The sequence below is a fragment of the Periophthalmus magnuspinnatus genome, chromosome 14, assembly GCF_009829125.3.
Source record: "Periophthalmus magnuspinnatus isolate fPerMag1 chromosome 14, fPerMag1.2.pri, whole genome shotgun sequence".
Classification (NCBI taxonomy): domain Eukaryota; kingdom Metazoa; phylum Chordata; class Actinopteri; order Gobiiformes; family Gobiidae; genus Periophthalmus; species Periophthalmus magnuspinnatus.
The window spans coordinates 10,311,800-10,331,828 of record NC_047139.1 but is presented as its reverse complement, the minus strand read 5'-3'; the positions used below and the strand labels follow the sequence as shown (position 1 = coordinate 10,331,828).

At 39.3% G+C, this 20,029-nt stretch overlaps 1 protein-coding gene across 1 annotated transcript in view; it reads right to left on the bottom strand.

Annotated features, from left to right (window-relative positions):
* jade2 (jade family PHD finger 2) overlaps positions 1-20,029 on the bottom strand; it is a 143,193-nt gene that overhangs the window by 33,538 nt on the left and 89,626 nt on the right. The window contains exons 9-11 of the mRNA XM_033978797.2: positions 18,966-19,343; positions 17,391-17,621; positions 16,869-17,033 (exon numbers count right to left, since the gene is read on the bottom strand). Coding sequence (XP_033834688.1) covers positions 16,869-17,033; positions 17,391-17,621; positions 18,966-19,343 — 774 coding nt within the window. The remainder of the gene's footprint in view (positions 1-16,868; positions 17,034-17,390; positions 17,622-18,965; positions 19,344-20,029) is intronic.

Sequence of the window (20,029 nt, the reverse complement as noted above, 5' to 3'; positions counted from 1 at the left end):
AAGCACAATTGTCCAATCAGATTTGTTTATTTCAGTGATGCATGTGAAATAAAGGAGCTCATTGGTCATTTTGAATAAAATGACACTTTTCTCACCTCAGATTAACAGAGTTTAGTGCTTCACTCTTTGATTCTACAGAAATCAGTATTTTTTTTAGTCCCTTGTGATATTTTTTCCTTTTTTTCCTGCTCCTAGAGCGCTGGAGAAGTGTGTATTCTGGATCTCAGGCAAACACTTTATTGGGAGGGAGAAGATGGGAGAGGAGAGAAAGAAACAACAGATAGAAAGACAGGAAGGAGAAAGAAAGGAGGGGAGAGGGGGTACAAGGATAGAGTGATGAGAGAAAATAGAGAGAAAAGTGAGGAGATGATAAAACTGGGGAGATGAAGAAACAGGGAGAAGAAATATTTCATTTATTCCATCACATGTGTTTTTATTCCTCAAAATTACTCAGAGCTGGCTCATCTCCCCACAGATCTGGCCTAGTTGTTTCCAGGGAGATAGATAACTTAAATTCAGTCAATTCAATTTATTTTTGTAAAGCCCAAAATCACAACAGCTGTTGCCTCTTAGGGCTTAACAAGATCCTCGATTTAACCAACATAAAGTCAGAAGATCAAACAAGGTTAGAAAATTAAAAACAGTGCCACATGAAACATTCTAGGCAAAGCAATACCATCTCCATGGAGACAAGAGGGCCCTCTACAAGACAGGTTACACAGTGGACCTTTAATACGACAGGTGAACTGTTTTTGAAAGAAAAAAATGTAGAAGTCTAATGATGTATCTGTTATAACTACATCAGTAAAATTATCTTATATAGGCAAAAAAAAAAAAAAGTTAGAATGACGATTGTAATTAAATATTGAGTATTACGTGAATAAAATATTTCAGTGTCTGCCAAAGTGAATGTTGACTTCATGTTGACAGACATGGCTCCTCTTTTGTCGATGTAGGAGACATGATTTGTGAAGGAAGGAAGGACATAAGGAGGCAACAAAAGGATGCAGTAGGTATAAAAGTGGGTCAGGCAGAACACTGGTGCTGCCCAAAAACACATTAACAACATGATTTATGATCTGAGTGAGAGTGAAGTCAGGTGGAGCGACTGGGACAGGAGCAGTCAATAAACAAGCGCTCCTTCAAGATATATAGAAACTGAATCGCATTTCATCTTAGGGCTCTATATTAGTCACATTTAAAACAAATATGAAAATTATTGTGACCATGGTGACACAATGCACACATTAGCAAACACAGCCTAATAAGTTTTTAGATTTTCTGGATGTCTGAAGTATGGTTTCTATTTCCATGCAGGTGACATGCCACCTCCATAAAGTTACACAGAGGGGCTTTAAAACATTGAACATTCCAAAGAACAGGGTTAGTTTAAACACAGGTCTCTGGATTGAGTTTTTATGTAACAAAAATGGTGTCACATTTGAAACAGAAACAGGATTAACTCACGGTCCAGTGACTGTGAGAAGCACCAGTCACACCAGGGATTAAACGAGACACAAAATCCTCAACATTTACGACACAACCAAGAATCTGGGGTCTCAAATAAAGAGATGCACGAGCTATTTCACTGATGCAATGACAGTACATGGGAAATGTATTAAACAAGGAAACACTAACACACACATTTCACTCAAATGTAGCAGCGTCAAAAACTAAAGGAAAAACCTATAAAACATGTTAATGTGTTCAATGAATATAGCATTTTCACAACAATCTAAGGTAACTTGGTGATCTAAATACCTTATGTGTTAGCAGTTATTACCACATAGAAGTAAAATATTCTCTCTTTAAGAAGCCATTCTCTACCATCTAGTAAATCTTTTCTTCTAAACAAAGGGAAAACACAAGGTGACACTATAAAAACATGACAGACCTGAGTGAGCCTTTGAATGAGTCGACCATCTGGAGCTCGGCTGGTTTAAACACTTCGTAACAGTTCATTTTCTGCTCCGTAAATTCACATAAACAGTTTTTCATCAGACTGAGGGCCTAATTCAAACGCATTAGTCTGTGCATCTGCTACATGTGAGGGGAGGGTCACGCAGGGATACAGACTTTTAAAAAGCAGTACTGCAACTAACTTTATTTTTTATTTATTTTATTCACATATTTTATTTCCATTCTTAAACAACAAGCCTCGAGTGATCTCAACAACTACAGGCCAGTGGCACTTATGCCTGTGGCAAAGAAGTGTGTTGAAAAACTGGTCCTGCAACATGGTAGAGCCAAACACCTCTGACTCCTGTCAATCTGCATACAAAGCTAATCAGTCAACAGAAGATGCCGTACCAATCCACACTGTGCTGAGTCATCTAGACCAGGACCAAGCTATGTGAGGATGCTCTTCATAGACTTTAGCTCGGCCTTTAATACAATCGTGCCAGCAATACATGTGAAGGGAGGGTGAATATTGACAAGAAAAAAGCTCCAACTGGGCCTTCTCCCCTCCATCTTTAACTGGATTGAAAACTTTCTTTCAGACAGGTCCCAGTTCACCAAGCTCAGCTTCCACCACCGTCATGCTGTACACCCGTGCACCTCGGGGGTGTGTGTTGAGTCCTCTCCACTGTACACGCACGACTGTACTCCCATCCTGCCAGCACATTCATCAGCCTATAGAGATGACATTCAGAGGCTGTCAGAAAGCTATTCAGCCAACCTGATCTTAAATTCCACCAAGATTTTGGACGTCTGTATATCTAGATTCAAAACAGCCACCTTCATATCAGCGATAGCGTGTTGTCCCCATAGACTTTTTTGCTTAGGGTCATATAAAGGATGCGTATACCAAATTTCATTAGTCAATGAAAAACTAAATTTATCTGTCCCATAATGACTTTGCAGGTGATGCTAGAGATACATTTTTAAAGCTAGAGGTTTAATTCACATATCATTATGGCCAGATTACCAAAATACAGAGATGCTACTGTACATCTGTCTGAATATGACAAAATTCTGCAAATGTTACAAAGATTTTTATACTTTCAAAATGGTTACGAGCTCATCATGCACACACCCTGACACTTATGTAAATAATTTTAACAACTTTTGATCACAGATATGTCCTGATGATGCTGCCTCAGTTTGCAGTGTGTTGGGTAAAAAAACCCTAGGACAAGTTTGTTAAAGTAAGAGGTAAAAATTCTGCATATTGTAATTCAAAATGACTGCCTTCACGTTGGAGATGGGGTGTGGTCCCCATAGATTTTTTTTTTTTTTTATTGCACAGTGAGACTTTTTAAATATAATCAAATAAAAGATGAAATATGGGGACTGAAGGCTTCTAGACAGAATTTTGATAAAAATTCTGATAAAAATCCAAAATTGTTTCATCTTTTTGACATTTTGGTTTAATAATGTCTTTTTGTATCTGTTTTAGAGGCAGTATAGGCCAAATATCAATTATGATGATCAAAATACAACAATATGATTATTTTTTTTACTGTCAACTAGCTTTGTTGCGGCCAAATTGGGCAATGATGGCTACATGCTACAAGTAGACTTATAGCACGTAGCCACCTCCAGGTGAACTCTGCTGTAGGGATGGGCCAATAAACAGTCATATCGTTTATTGTGATAAAAAGGGTCCACAATAATCGTTTGTGAGACACTTCATATAATCGTGATAGTCATCAACAGAGATAATCACTATTTTTTCACCACAACGTGCAAAACAAACATTCTTAACCATAGTATTCTCTAATTTTGGCCATGATAATTGGGAGACAAAATATCAGTATGGTCCCATGTCTACTCTGGTGTAGAGATGTACTGCTACTCCAACACTGAAACTAATTAAATGTAGACTCCAAATAAATATAATATGACATATTTCCAAATATTGTATGCTAAATAAAATATAATATATTTTACATAGATCTAAAGTATTTGGTTTGAATCAACAGAAATGTTTTATAATAAATCCTTATTTGAGTGAACTATACGACTCTCACTTAACAATTTTGTGGCATGTAGCATTTCCCATTCTCCACACAGTTGAAACCAGAAGTTCTTATACATTATATAAAGACACATGCACTTTTTTCTCACTGTCTGACAAGAAATCAGGCTAAACTTTTCCTGTTTCAGATCAATCAGTATTACCAAAATTATTTCTATTTGCTAAATGCCAGAATTAGGGAGAATAATTTTTTTTAGACAATTTTGGAAAACCCAGGTGATGATGTCATGTCTTTGGAAGCTCTGGTTTAGTGACAACATTTGAGTTAATTAAAGACACACCTGTGGATGTACTTGAAGGCACACCTGAAACACACTGCTTCTTTGTGTAACATCCTGGGAAAGTCAGCCAAGATATCAGGGAAAGAAATCTGGGCTTATACAAGTCTGAATCATCCTTGGGTGCCATTTCCAAAAGCCTGAAGATGCCACATTCATCTGTTCAAACAATTATACACAAGTATAAACACTATGGGAATGTCCAGCCATCATTCTGCTCAGGAAGGAGATGGGTTCTGTCCCAGAGATGAACGTATTTTGGTCCAAAATGTGCATATCAACCCAAGAACAAAGGCAAAAGACCTTGTGAAGATGCTGCTGAAGCTGGTAAGAGTGTGTCATTATCCACAGTGAAACAAGGACTGTATCAACATGAACTGAAAGGCCACTCTGCAGAAAGATGCCATTTCTCCAAAATAAAGATAAGACAATCCAGATTACAATTTGCAAATGCACACAGGGACAAAGACCTTAATTTCTGGACAGATGTCCTTGAACTGTTTTGTCATAATGAGCACTGTTACTTTTGGAGAAAAAAGGGAGAAACTTACAAGCCTGAGATCACCAAACTGTGAAATATGGAGGTGGAAGCATCATGTTGTGGGTTTGTTTTGCTGAAGGAGGAACTGGTGCATGTCACAAAATAGATGGCATCATGAGGAGAGAACATTATGTGGAAACACTGAAGTAATATATCAAGACATCAACCAGGAAGTTAAAACTTGAGCGCGAATGGAGTTCCAAATTGACAATGACCTGAAGCATATTGCCAAACTGGTTACGAAGAGGCTTAAGGGTAACAAAGTCAAGTTTTGGAGTGGTCATCACAAAGCCCTGATCTCAATCCTATTGAAAATCTATTAGCAGATTTGAAAAGGCATGTGTGAGCAAGGCGGCTTACAAACTTGGCTCAGTTACACCAGTTCTGTCTGGAGGAATGGGCCAAAATTCCTGCCAACTGTTGTGAGAAGCTTGTGGAAGGATATCCAAACATCTGACCCAAGTCATACAGTTTAAAGGGAATGGTACCAAATACTAATGAAATGTATGTAAACATCTGACTTTGAAGAAAACAAAATTCTCATTTATTTAGCAAACAGAAATAATTTTGGTAACAACAACAATTATTTCTACTACTACAACTACTACGGTTTAGCTCTAGGTTGTATCATCTCCGTATCAAAGGCCACGTAAATTTAAGCTTTAGTGTTCCCTGAATTATTGATGAGCTCTGCAGCCCTGGCACTGGTCCGTGCACCGCCTGTTTGGAAACACACAGCTCATATAAACTGCACGCACACACACCATATAGACTGCACACAGGAGCACGCATGAATATTAATGGGTCCCGTGGCTCATATTTATTTTATTGGAGGAGTAAGTATCAGAGAGACAGAGGAGTGGACAGAGAACAGGGCCGACAGGTTACAGACAGGTGAGAGACAAGGCCGACAGGTGAAACTACCAAAGGAAAATGGGTCAAAGAGAATCATCAATAATTAATACCAATAAAATGAAGAGAGAGGCTAAAATGTCCAAGGAGCCCTGTTAGCTTGGTGATAGTCATCGCTAAGCATTGTACTGTAGGTTCATGAAACATTTCTGGTGGGGGGTCTGCCACCTGCTTGTGTCCAATCACTTAAATCATGTGACTGTCACATGAGCTATGAAAGCATTCTCCAGTGATATCAGCGCAGTGTTTGTTTACGATAGTAGCATGCTAACGTTGCTAAGTGGTGCTGACAATTTGCTTGTACTTGAATTGCTAATTGACAAACAAATCTAGCGACTGAATAAAACTTTTCAAGCTTTCAAAGAGCAAAGCATGTCCGTATTGGTCAAAATGAGGTCCTAGATTACACAGAATTGACTGTTGTGAGCTTGATGCCATGGAGTTGTGTTTTGTTTCATTTACACGTATGAGTAACCCTGGTTTATTAGTCCGTCTACATCTCCAAAGCTCAGAATGCTCTGTGTATGGAGGTTAAAAAGACAGTGGAGCACTTCCTGTATTACCACATGACATCACAAGGTGTAAAAGGGCAGAGTTTGTGTGTTAAACGTGTGTGAATGAAACAAAACACAACTCCAGGTATGTTTTTGATGAGGAAACAACATTCTAAAATGAAAAAATAGACTTTATTATAAAAAGTGAAAAACTAAACCCAGGTCGTCTAATTCTGAAGTGTTTCACCATTCTGCTCATATTTACAAAGTTATTTTTGGATCGGGCCCAGACTGACCAGTGGAGTTACAAAGACTCCTGAGAACCGACTGGAGGTTTATGAGCTAGACCTGGACTCGGACTCAGTCTTGGATCTGGTCCGGTCTTGGCTTTGGTCCGGTCTTGGCGTGAATCTCACTAATGTCTTCTCCAGAGTCTCCACAGACAGAAGGAAGTCTGACTGCAGTGAGTTTTTTTATGGGAGAATGTGATATTGTTTTAACCATGAATCATCAGAGTTTGGCTGAAAACCACAGTGTGAAGAAACTCAATACAAACAGTCAAAGTGTTTTTGAGTACTTTTAGACACATACATATAAGCGTGCTCTGTGCAACTTTTCATTGCAATGTCTTGAATGTTCCAAAGTATAGCATTAAAGAAGACATATTGTCCTTTTGTGCTGCTATATAGTCATAATCTGTGACACACATCATTGTGTTATAATTTACAGACTTGAAATCGGAATCTTTATCTAAAGCGACTTAAAAAAGAAACAAGTCCATCATTTCCACTTTAGAAAACTGCCACTCTTTCTCCATGGAGACAAGCAGGTGACAACACCATTTCTAACATGTTAGTTCAAGTTCAATGCCATAGTTTAATGTCATACTGTGCAGTGAAAACCACACAATTTGACAAAACTTTACAAAGACGAGTGGGTCTGGGACAGTGTTCCAAAGGCCTGAGTGGCAGGTGGATTAACCAATCAGAGAGATGCATGAGAAACAGCTCAGATTTCTGCAGAATCAGCGATCAAAGCACCAAACTGTTATTCATCTCAAGTAAAAGAAGTTATAGAGTTTGTTCTGGATGATGCAAGAATTTTGGAGAGAAGTCTTCCACATTTGCTAGACATGCGATAAAAATTAGTGTCTGTGGTTGGACCGTCCCAAGTTAGGACAGAGGTCACGCTCTATGGTCCAGTTCCAGACCCTTCTGGATTCAAGCAGAATGTAGAAGGGACTGGCTGGTCAGGTTAACACTGTGGAACATTCCAGGCAAAACTGTCACATCTCCATAGAGACAAGCAGGTTGCAGAGAAGCATTGTTTGGAAGGTCTTTTGTTTAGTAACAAAATGTCAATAGCTATCAAAAATGTACAGCCTTGAATTATAAACAAAGAAGTTGGCTCTGGCTGTAACAGTGTTTTCACAAAGTCTTGTCTAATTTGGCTGGAAGAGAAAGTCTGATGAATGTTTTATGTCATCTAAATTAAACTGATTATAAAATTTGCAGAAACATTAAAATTTTCAGTTGTATATTTAAAAAGAATCTATTTCACCAAACACACCAGAATCTTAAAAAAACTGCTTTAATTTTTAACACTATGAGTCTGGAGAGTGGAGCTGTCAAAACGTTCAGAAACAGAGGCCTAGTTTCTCACAAATCTCACTTCAGTGGTCTGTCTCTGCTGCAGCTCGGGGCTAAAGCCTAAATAAACAATTAATGTAAATAATTTAAACTGAGGACTGCATTTAAGATGTGCAAATGAGCCAAAATCTGTCAATCAAATAAAAAAAAAATCTAACATGGCTTAACACTGAGCTGGAGAACAGGCAGAGGTGGCAAGAGGAGCCAAAACACTATTTGAGTAAGAGTAACATTACTTCAAAATAATATTACTCAAGTACAAGTACAAAGGAGTGGTCCAGGAAATTACTCAAGTAAGAGTAAAAAATATTTAGGAAAAATAATACTCAAGTAAGAATAACTCAAAGAGTAACTGTCGGGATGTACCATCTGATTTATAATTTGAAGTGAATGTAATTTAAAGAACAAAACATTAATGATGCACAAAATCTGGTATTTTCACAAAAATTAGACAAACTAAATCATATCTGAAGGAGTGACGCAAGAAACATAAATGTTCAAATCATTTAATATTGTCAACATGAAGCTTTTGTCACTTGTAAACTTATTCACAGTGAGTAACCACAATTTTTTTATTGAAGTACTGTAACTTCAATAAAAATATTACTCAAGTAGAAGTAAAGAAAAGTGCAGTTGCTCAAGTAAATGTAACTGTCAGACTGCAGATTTGTTGTCCTGGTTTATGGTTAATATCTCTGTAATTAATGGGCCTATCCACATGAAACAAAGAGGCACAAAGTTCAGCTTCTTCTCTGTCAGTATAAATAAACGTGAAATTAAATAAAAGTGAAATTATTTTTTCAAAATTGTTTCATAAAGTGATTATTATTCATTATTCAACCACAAGGATGTGATTGTTGTCAGTAGAAAGGACTTTAAGCCATAAATTAAGACATGTTTATGGTGCCAATTCCAAACAAATAATAATCTTCCAAACTTCTGATCCACAAACACTGAATGTTTATGGATCAGAAGTTTGGAGATTTCTTTCAAGAACAGTGAATCTCCCATAGAGGTACATAGGCCTCCATCTGAAATTATGACACTATCAAATTCCAGAAAGTGACCTTCAAGTGTCTTCCAAGCTGCACGAAACAAAAAAATATATATTTTTGAAATGTAGTTTTTCTTTCCTCTTGTAATTCATAAATCTTGAAAATCACAACCCCACAGAAGTTGGCACACGGTTATAATAAAGACACAGCTCTGTGCTTCACTCATGAAAAGGAAACCAGTTCTTTTTGCCAAGAACGGTTGAAAAATTCATGACTAAAGCAGCCGCGGATGTGAGGGCTCCACTGGGCTTAACATAAGAACAATAGTGATTTGTATAAACGCCACGTCTTGTGTCTGTGGAGGGGAGATCGTGTGAATACTTTACTTTTGCCTGGGTGCAAGACTTAAAGTGCATGTGACAGGTTTTCACATATTTCTAATTCTGGCTTGGTTTGGTGGTATAGTACCTGTGGTAAATATTTATCATACTTTTACATCAGTTAAGTGGCAGTTTGGGGGGAAAAGCTGAGAAGGAAAGTGCAAAAAACGCAGGAAGTAGCACTGAGGTCCAAGACAGAATCCCAATCCCAATGACATCAACTCTGAAAATTCCACCCAAAATGCAGACAGAATTTACGCACAAGGAAGGCATTTTTTTTTTACAGTTTAATCCCTCATTTAACAAAATAGTCAATCCTAACTATTCTGCGATTTAGTTCCCAAGTTTTGTCCCTTGTTTACACTATGGTTGCTAGGTAACAGTTAAGGAATTACCTCTGTGTACGTCACATCTGCTGCTCGTGTCCAAGCAGGAAGTAAAATTATAAACTAAATGTAAAAACTAGAAAAAAACAGGGAAGATTTTTAGTAAGGCCTTAATCTACTTCACGCAGACGAGGGGAGAGAGTAGAGGTATTGTAGCTTTGTTAAAGTCGAGCTAAAAGAAAAAGTAGTTATCTAAACAATACGTTGAGTTCATGTAGTACCATTCAAAGTGTTGTAGTTTCAAACTGATCTTGAATGTGACTTTTAAAGCTACTCACTCTTTTCTTGCGTTAATTCGTAAATGCGGTCCCCCTTAAAGTGCACAGTTATAGTATCAGTCATAATGAGAATGATCCGGATTAAGTGGCTATGTGACGTTTAATACTGAGAGGTGATTGGCTGGGAGGGTTTTGTGCTGAGAGCTGATTGGCTGGGAGGGTTTTGTGATGAGAGCTGATTGGCTGGGAGGGTTTTGTGCTGAGAGCTGATTGGCTGGGAGGGTTTTGTGATGAGAGCTGATTGGCTGGGAGGGTTTTGTGCTGAGAGCTGATTGGCTGGGAGGGTTTTGTGCTGAGAGCTGATTGGCTGGGAGGGCGGTCCACCTGCTTTACTTGTTCTAAAGCTGTGCACGTGTCTGAAAAGTCATGTATGTGAATACTAGAGATGTGACAAAGAGTTTAGGAGAGACAGGGACAAGTTAGATTGATGTACTTCCTCCTTTCACTGTTTGTAAAATGCATTTTGTGCCAGGTCTGATTTTCAAACCTTAGTGTAAATAAAGTAAGCTTTGTCTTTTGTACATTGTTGGGACTCTGCATTATCCCTGTTCAAATAAAGTAATACATAAAATCAATTGTCGCTCATTTTGCTCTCTCTTCCCCTCTCTCTTCTTGCCCTTTCATCTACTCCCACTCCTCTAATTCTTCTTTCTCTCTATCCCTGTCTCTCTCACTCCCTCTCCTCCCCATTTTTCCTTCCACCCCATCTTTCTATTTATCCCTCTCTTCTTCTCTCATCCCAACTTTACTCCCTCCCCCTCTTTTCTCTCCTGCCCCTCCTTTCCCGTATCTCCTCCCTTTTCTCTCTCCCTATCTCTACCCTTCTTTCTCACTATTTCTTGTACTGTTCTCCCTTCTCCCTCTCTCTCTCTCTCTCTCATTCCCCCTTTTCCCTGTCCCCTCCTCTCGCTCCCTCCATCTCTTGTACATACTTGGCAGCACTCTGGGATCAACAGGTCAAAGCTCCACACCCATAAGCCCTTGGTACAATTATGAAACAGTCTGGAAAAACAAGGCTAGCATTTAAGGACTGTGAAACATATCGTGTCTAACCAGAGGAGAGGGTCAGATGGAGCAGAGGATGCAGAGGAGAGGGTCAGATGGAGCAGAGGATGCAGAGGAGAGGGTCAGATGGAGCAGAGGATGCAGAGGAGAGGGTCAGATGGAGCAGAGGATGCAGAGGAGAAGGACAGAGTGTACATGGGAATGGGGAGAGCTTCAGATTGAGCAGAGCAAAATTGGCTGCATTGGCAGGACTTCAAAGAGGGAAGAAGAGGAGGCTGCATGATCCGCATCAATGCTAGCCCCAAGAAGCAGCACGCTACGCCAAAGTGCACATGCATTGACACATGTGCTGGGTTTGGACGACGGCTACGATTGGAAACATGAAGAGGTTTCAGTTTGACATCAGTGGAGAGTGAGTGAAGATGTCACGCTCCTGAATTTCAATGAGTGACTTCCTTATATTTTAGTTAGAAATGGTGAGAGCAGCCAAAACCTGCACTCAAGAGGTACATTACTTCAAAATAATATTACAAGTAGAAGTACAAAGTAGTGGTCCAACAAATAAGAGAAAAAAATATGTTTGTAAATTATTAAATTAAGAGTAAATATAAGCGCAACTGTCTGGACATGCCTGATGTTAAAGGTGGACTATGTAACATTTGTTGTGGTCGGTCCGGTACCTGCTTGTCTCCATGAAAATGTTATTACGTTGCCTGGAATGTTCCACAGTACAGCCACCAAGTTATGCATCAGTTCTGTGGAGAGGCGACCCAGATCGCAGTGAGAATGCATTTTGAAGTATTTTTTGCAATCTTTAACTGGATAGATGCAGATAAATTTATAAATCATATACATTACCAGTCAAAGTTTCAATGTTTGTTTGGGGGTTTTTTTCTTAATTTTTACTACTTTCTACATTGTATATAGACACAGAAGACATTACATACATGAAGTCAGATATCTGGAATTATCTAGCAAAGAAAAAACATTGAGCAACTCAATATTATATTCAAATTATATTCAGGTATTTATCTTGTTTGTTTTACTACATAATTCCATATACCTTGCCTCATATATTTGATGTCTTCCTTATGTATCTAAAATGGAGATAGTAGTCAAAAAAGAACAAAAAAAAAAAAAAGTCCAATTTGAATGGTAGAGGATTTCGTACTCAAAATAGCTATTTCCACATTATCTTGAATAGACAATATTTTGCTGAGGTCTATTGTATAAAGAACTTCTGCTTTCAGATTAGCCATTGCTGGGTTTCAGAAGACATCACAACATTGTATAGGCCAATTATATTTTATATACATGAAGGCAGCTAAAGTTAATCTTATATTGCTTAAAAGGCAAATTTGTGTTGTAATATAGTGAGTTCTTGGGTCTAGTCAGAAATTAAAATGGGCAGATTAAACATTTGTGCATTTACCTTTTGGATATTTCAAAGTGCAAGGTAATCGATACGGAAATTTGGTCCTCGGCCCCATCTGGGACTATGACACAAAAAACTAAGAGACAAACCCGTTGACAGCCTGTGGTTCAGTAGCAGAGCAGTGGACGCTTGGATGAAGAAAACCAATATTAGATCAATGCCTCCTGTTTGTGCGATGGCCCTGATCAATGTCCCTCCTCTCACCTCAGACCTGCAGCAGCTGCTCAATATCTAAACACTCCAGTGCACTGATTTGCTAAAGATGTGTTTGACGAGAAATCAACAGCAACCACCACGGCATTAGCACGAAGGCCTTCCAGACTGCCACCCGCTTGTCTCCAAGGAGATGTTATTGCTTTGACCATGTTCCACAGTGTGCCATTAAACTCAGCTTAACAAAGAGTAAGAGGTGACACCACCAGGCTCAGTTACAGGTCAGATCTTTAAAGAGAAAAGCCAGGTCACAGCAAGAGCAACAAACACTTGTAATTGAAGATATGTCTACTGAAATTCCAATGTTACATTCAATAACATCTCCATGGAGACAAGGTGGTTGATCTTTCACCAGAAAAGTTACACAGCGCATCTTTAAATGTCAATTACGCAAATCTGAACTTGGAAGATTCACCAGTGACCAGATTCACGTCATGGTTTAGAATTGATTAAGTCCAGTTTCAGTCCTGGTTTCAGTCCTGGTTTCAGTCCTGGTTTCAGTCCTGGTTTCAGTCCTGGTTTCAGTCCTGGTTTCAGTCGATTTGTTAACATTGTGTTTTGACGTCCATCAACTGATCACAGCCCTGCGTCAGATCGTGTTATGGCTGATTATTTCGCCACAATGTAAACGTGTAGAGCTCTATCGCTTTCACATGACAGACAGTGGTCCATGGGGACAGTCGAGTGCATAGGCATAAAGAGATCAATAAACCCGACCACAGCACCAGCCCTGATCCAGTTACATACACATCTGCTCATCTGTACATCTGCACATCTGTATAGCTGTACTGACAACAGGCCTCTGTCCATCAAAACTAACACAGGCACTATCCCCAGACTATATGTGAAACTATAAAACTATTTACTCCTTATGCAATCACTTTAAAGGAGACATATTGTGCAAAATCAGCTTTTTAGAGCTTTTAACAAGGAATGGGCCAATATAGATTTTTTTTTTTATCTGATATGATATCTGGCCTGCTGCTGGGGCCGATAACCGGTATTTTCCAATGCCAATATTTAGCTTTTAAAATCCATGTATGTCAAGTTGAAGAACACATCAAAAATGAACTTTCCCCACATCTGTTACATGTTTGTGCAAATATACAGTCATATAAGTCTGTTGTATTTCCATTGTCTCACATTAGTCTGTTTCAAAAAGGCGACACAGAGAATGGGGAGCACAAAAAATATTAGTATCGACTCATACCAAAATCGAAGAATTGTACTGATGTTGGCCTATACAGATACTGGATCCAAAATATTGCCCGACAACACTTCTATCCATATCATAATTCTCCTGGATCTGCAGTACATATCTTTACTAAACGGCCTTGGTTGCCAGGTCCTACAATTAAAACCAGCTTTAATAATAATAATAATAACCCAAAAGGACTCTCAATGATACCATACAACAACCTGACACCCTTTAACAAATCTATTAATTGCACAGCAGGTTGTAATTATGAACCATTTCACAAGCTATGACATCGTCTTCTACACCTGCAATTATCCACCAGCCTATTGGCCCCTGTTTATTCAGTGCACAGGTGTCTGCAGCTAAAGCTAAAGCTAACAGCACCCTCTCCTCCTCCTCCTGCAGTGAGGTGAGACAGGTCATCTGGCTCAACACAAACACTCAGCTAATGGCCAAAAGACTGCGCGCCAAATTACAGCTAAGCTCTGGCCAATCCACCATACCAGGACTCACATCAAAACACAGGAAAAATAAAAATTCAAATCATTACAAATCAGGCAACTGCACAATACGACCGGAAAACATAAAACAATCATAGTGTCGGCACGGGTTACACATTAATTTAACTGAAAAGTAAGGTTACAGATGCACTATGTGACTTTTCTGCTTGTCGCCATGGAGATGTTATTGCCTTGAGTGTTTAATGCCATACTGAGAAACATTCCAAGCAAGGCAACTGCTGAGTTTCAGATGACAACGCAACCTTCTATAGGCAGATAATGAAGGAATATATAATGACTGTTAAGATGCAGTTTTTTGTGTAATATAGTAAGTGATTTGATCTAGTCACTAATAGAAAAGATCAGGTTCAATATTTGTGAATGTACCTTTGACATACTTCAGCAAAGTCCAATATAATCCCCCATCTGGGAGTATGTCGTCATTACATTCTAAGAGCTGTGGGCCTTTAGTTGTTTAGTTGGGTAATTGGTCGATGGAGTTTTAGCCAAAACAACAAGTCATTTTATTTAGATTATAAGGATTTATTTGGGAGATGTTGGTGAATGAGTGAGTTAGCTGACGATTTGGTGTTTATGTGTAATAAGGCAGCTTAAACTCATAATTCAAGTTTAATCTTTATATAAATACATTGTTTTCTAGTACTTTTTTCTGTATAAATAGTTGTTTTTGCATGAACCCTGTCTGCAGGTGTATTCTTGTGTGATATGCAATAGTTCTGAGAGCGTTGCCTCCTTTTTAGTCGACTAATCGATCAGTAGGACATCTCTACAGGCGAACTAGAATTTCTTAAGTCAACTGGAGCCCTACTAACACGTGGAGTAAAGCAGGTGGCTCTCTAACTTTAAAGTTACACAGTGTACCTTTAAAGTTAAGCCCCTTTACAATATCCTGGAGTATTGTCCTTGGAAAAGCAAACTGCACTCTTTCTCTTAAATTTGGTCTCACTCAGATTCGCTAGACTGTGGGTTCAGAGCGAGGTTTTGGGAGCAGAGCTAATCCTGTTTGAGCCGCGAGTCGGGTTAGAGGCACGGGCAGAGCTAACTGCAGCCAACGTCAGGACATTTGCATAGATTTAGAATCCAGTGGCTAAATAAGGACAAAAGTATAAGGTCCAAGAAAGAACTAAACTTGGAATGAATCGTACAAAATTAGGAAAACTAAATCATGTAAAGAACGGTACAAATATTCTGTTACACTAACAAATATATTACTCAATGTCCGTGAGCTAAAGTAGGTCTTCAGTTTCTCTCATAAACTGAGAATATAGTTGTTTGCGTTATGTAATTTAGATAATAATGATAAGAAGCACAAGAGGAGACAGAGGAGCTGCTGCTGTATCAGAGAGAGGAGGGAGCGCGGGCAGACTGCACCACACACAGCGGCAGAGGGAAGGGGACACAGATTTAAACAGGGGGGTATCATGCAGAATTGAGTTTTTGGAGCTTTCTACCATGTTACAACGTTCCTTCATCAAAGCCATGCCTGATGTGGTTTTAAATGTCATCCATGCATGTTTGAGTAGTTTATCGATCTCTTCTGGGTAGAGCTGTCACGGTAACACCAATATTGCAATACCGCGGTATAATCGATCACATCGAGCATGGGCTTAAGTGACCACGATAACCGCATTTTGCATTTTAATGAGGCTCCACGCACATGCCCAGTATAATTTTACTATTCAACTATGAACCCATTCATGTTTCTGTGGCTCTAAGCTGCAGAGACTGTGGGAATGTGTATTGGAAGAAAGTGGTGAGAGGAAAAGTAGCAGTAGCATTTAGCTAAAGCTATAGATAAATGCCACTATGTATAATCCCAAATTGGATGTATCATCATGGGCCTATGTGCTATACCGCATACACCACACACTGCAGCACTAAGGAATGGAGTTATCGCAAAGAAAATTCTTTAACCATAACAGCCATACTCCTGGGGTTATCTGATCCCTCCTTATGGCTCGCAGTACAATCTTATTCAATACATATACAAAAGCAGGAAAAAAAAACAATGCACTGTAACTTCACAAAACTGATGTGGTGTGCAGTAATGTCATTAGTGGTATGCACGCTGATTGTGTTGTGGCAGTGCTCTGAAGAGGGAGAAAACTCAGGGTCAAAAATAAAAGTAAAAAGTGAAAACATGCTAATATGCTGTTTTGGGCTAAAAAAAAACATTTAAAAAAGATATATAAGCTAACATGGTGATCTAAATATGTTTTGTGTTAGCAGTTAATACCCCATAGAAGTGTAATAGCCCCTTTTTAAATCAAAACTTGTGAAACGTGAGGAGACATAGAGAGACTGTGGCTCTAACTCAGAGCTCTCACCTAAATAAGTGAGCAGTCACTCCTCTTAAGCATCACGCGCTCTTACTGACAGGATTGGCTGTAGATCTGCCCATTCAAACGTGCTTGTCTTACCATCAAGATGTTTTGATCGCCATATATATCGATCTCTTAACTCAAAGTACCACCAGGATAAACATAAAAAAACCAAAAAACAGTCTGTTTATCTTGTATCCGTCCCAAAATGACAAAAAGCCACAGACGAGTACTATGTTTAAACAGCAGCAGCAGATGTGAGGTACTCCATGTCACTCACCCGCTCCAGGTCCTGCCTCAGGTGAGTAAATAACTTCAGTCTTCTGTATAACACATCCTGCTCCTGTTGGGCCAGATTGTCCACCTCATCACGGTTCAGAGACACCAGAGGACGGTTAAAGTTCGTCTTCCTCTTTAGCTTCCAGAACTCGTAGATAAAATCCACCTGGAGGCAACAAACCAAAAATATTAAGACCCATTTTCACATAGTTCCCCAGAAAATCCCATAAACTTTCATATTGATCGCAGGTTCCTGAAAATGTTGGGCATGAGTTTTCAGACTATCTTTAAAAAAATTGGCAGCAGTTACCATGGTGACACAATGCACATATTCACAAACATTAACTGCTGAACATTCCACCATAGAGATATATGTAGAACACCCCCAGCGTGATGTAACTGCAAAGTATTAATTCCCCTTTGCCATGGTGACCAACTGTGAGAATGGAGATAAGCAGGTGGCATATATTCCACCTGAAAAGTCCCTCAGTGCACCTTTAAGTCACACGTCTCTCAGTGGTACCTGAGTGTGGGGCAGGCCCAGGCTCTGGCACACGTCTTCAGGGCAGACCAGGCGGTAGAACTCATCCTCCAGCTGCTGTAACTTCTGCTTCCTCTGGCTCACTTTCTCCCTCTCCATCTGCTCCCTGTCCACCCGCTCCATCGCACGCTGTTCCGGCTCACCGCTGCCCCCGCTGGAGAGGAGGGGCGGCGCGCTGTGAGGGTGCAGGCCGTTTGATGCACAAGTGAAGGTCTGTGAGGAAAACAATTGGTAGTTTTCAGATGCTAGAATGTGATGATGTCATACTCCAAGATGGGCGCAAGAGCCAGATTTCTCTACTTTTTAGATATTTCATGGCAAAGTACAGTGTAATAAATAAATACATAAATGTTGTGATTACTGACTAGACCCAAGAACTCACTGTAATATTAATTTTAGCTTTCCCCATGTGTGTTAAAAGGCCCACATTATGCTATTTTATGATTTATGTTATTGTTATAATATTGTTTCCTCATCAAAAACATACCTGGGGTTGTGTTTTGTTTCATTCACATACGTATAACACACAAACCCTACATCTTTTTAGGCTTCTCTCAAACAGAAAACACTCCACTGTTCCACCTTGTGATGTCATGTGGTAATACAGGAAGTACTTCACTGTGTTTTAAAATTCCATACACCTTCACTAGAATCATGTGGATCATTTCACCCAAGGAATTTCCAATCTCTACTAAACGAAGGGTAAAAGGAGCTGTTAACTTGAAAACTACCACTTCATGATTTTGTGCTTTGGAGATGTAGACAGAGTAATGATGCAGGGTGAGTCAAACATATGTAAATAAATCAAAACAGTACTTCAGGTATGTTTTTGATGAGATAACAATATTTTAACATGACTTAAAGCTCAGAAGAGTAAATTTTGCATAATATAGGACATTTAAATATTATTGGTTGAACATTTGTGAAACTGACTTTTTCAGTATTTTATGACAAAATACAATGTAATCAAGTGGAAAATCTGTCTCTCACAAATACAGTAAAAATACAACACATGATATCAAATCCTCCGTAAATTCTTTTTGTAAATTGAATTGTGTTAGAGCTCAGGATGGAGTGTCAGAACACAGCCTTTAGTTTTTTTGATTCATGTTTACCAGGGAAACCCACCCTGTTTTTTAGGAGAGGTGAAAAATTTCCATGGATATATATTACCAAAAAAACAATATAACAAAGTAAACACAAGAGCTGTGGAATTGCATGTTTAGATTTTTTACCACATAGTTTGAGCAAAGTTTGTTTTGCCCCAGTACTGATATATTGTATAAGCAGCTCTTGAGATCAAAATATGTGTGCTGCCTGCATCTAATTATAAAGTGTTTCTCTGAGAGCTGTGAAAAGCCTTGTGGTGAATAATTATAATGCTCTGAATGCATAAGGTAAGTGAGGAATAACTTTGGACCACTGCAAACTGTTTAAGATGAACAGCACCATTAAAGTCTCCATTGGTTTAACATTAGGCTAATTGAGGTGTGACTACACAATCCAGAGCTATATCACATAAGCTGATAATGCTTTGACAGTAATTGGCAGCCTTACATCAGTGTGCGTCCTGTTGACAGCAGGGGGCGTGTGGGTGCTAGGCTGTCCCGAAGAGGTCCCATGGGTGCAGGCTTCTCCCGAGTTGGACCCATGGGTGCTCGTGTCTCCCAGGACAGACTGAAGGGTGCTGGATTGTCCCATAGCGGAAACAGGTGGGTTTGACTGTCCAGAGGGAGACACAGGTGGGTTGGACTGGGAAGAGAGGGACCCATGGGTGCTGGCTGGTCCTGCTCCGGTCCCATGGGTGCTGCTGTGCTCCAGGCAGAAGGACTTGAAACGAACTTCGTCGTTTTCAGCCAAGATGGTTTTCATCTCCAAACCGTGGTCGAAGGCGCAGGTCACGTGGAAGGCCACAATACAGGAGGGCATAGAGCACTGGACACAAGAGGGGACAAGATGTGCTGTTACAAATATTGAGAAACTAATGAGAAACTAGTGCTTATGACAGGTTTTAAGGTTTTTCTAATTCTGACTTTGTTTGTTGTGATAGTATCTGTGCTAAAATCAGTTAAGTGGCAGATTGTGGGGAAAAAATCTACAAGAAAAGTACAAAAATGCAGGAAGTAGCACTGAGTTTTAAAATAAAATCCCTTTGTGTCGGTCATAAACAAGGAAATTCAATCCAAAATCCAGGAACAATTTATGCACGAGGAAGGCATTTTTCTGACAGTTTAAACACATTTAACAAAATAAAGGTGTCATTTATTTTTATCAGTCTAATCATGTACATCTACTGCCCGTGTCCAACCAGGTAAAACGATTTGAGCGTCTGGAAAAGCAATTTACAAGACTAATTATTATTTTATTATATCTGTCTCGCAAGTCCAGACTGATATCTCTCTGTATTATTTATACAGAGGGATGTCAGTCTGGTCCCCACTCCCTAGTTGTAAGCAGCCATATTTGTTTTGGTATGGACAGAACATGCGTGATTGGCTAATCCACCTGTCAATCATGCCCATCTGAACTCGGGGAGACTAACAAGGCGACCAGACTCATTTTCACAAAGTATTGGAGAAGTGTGTGTTCTGGATCCTAAGCAATTATTGTGTGAAAGTGAT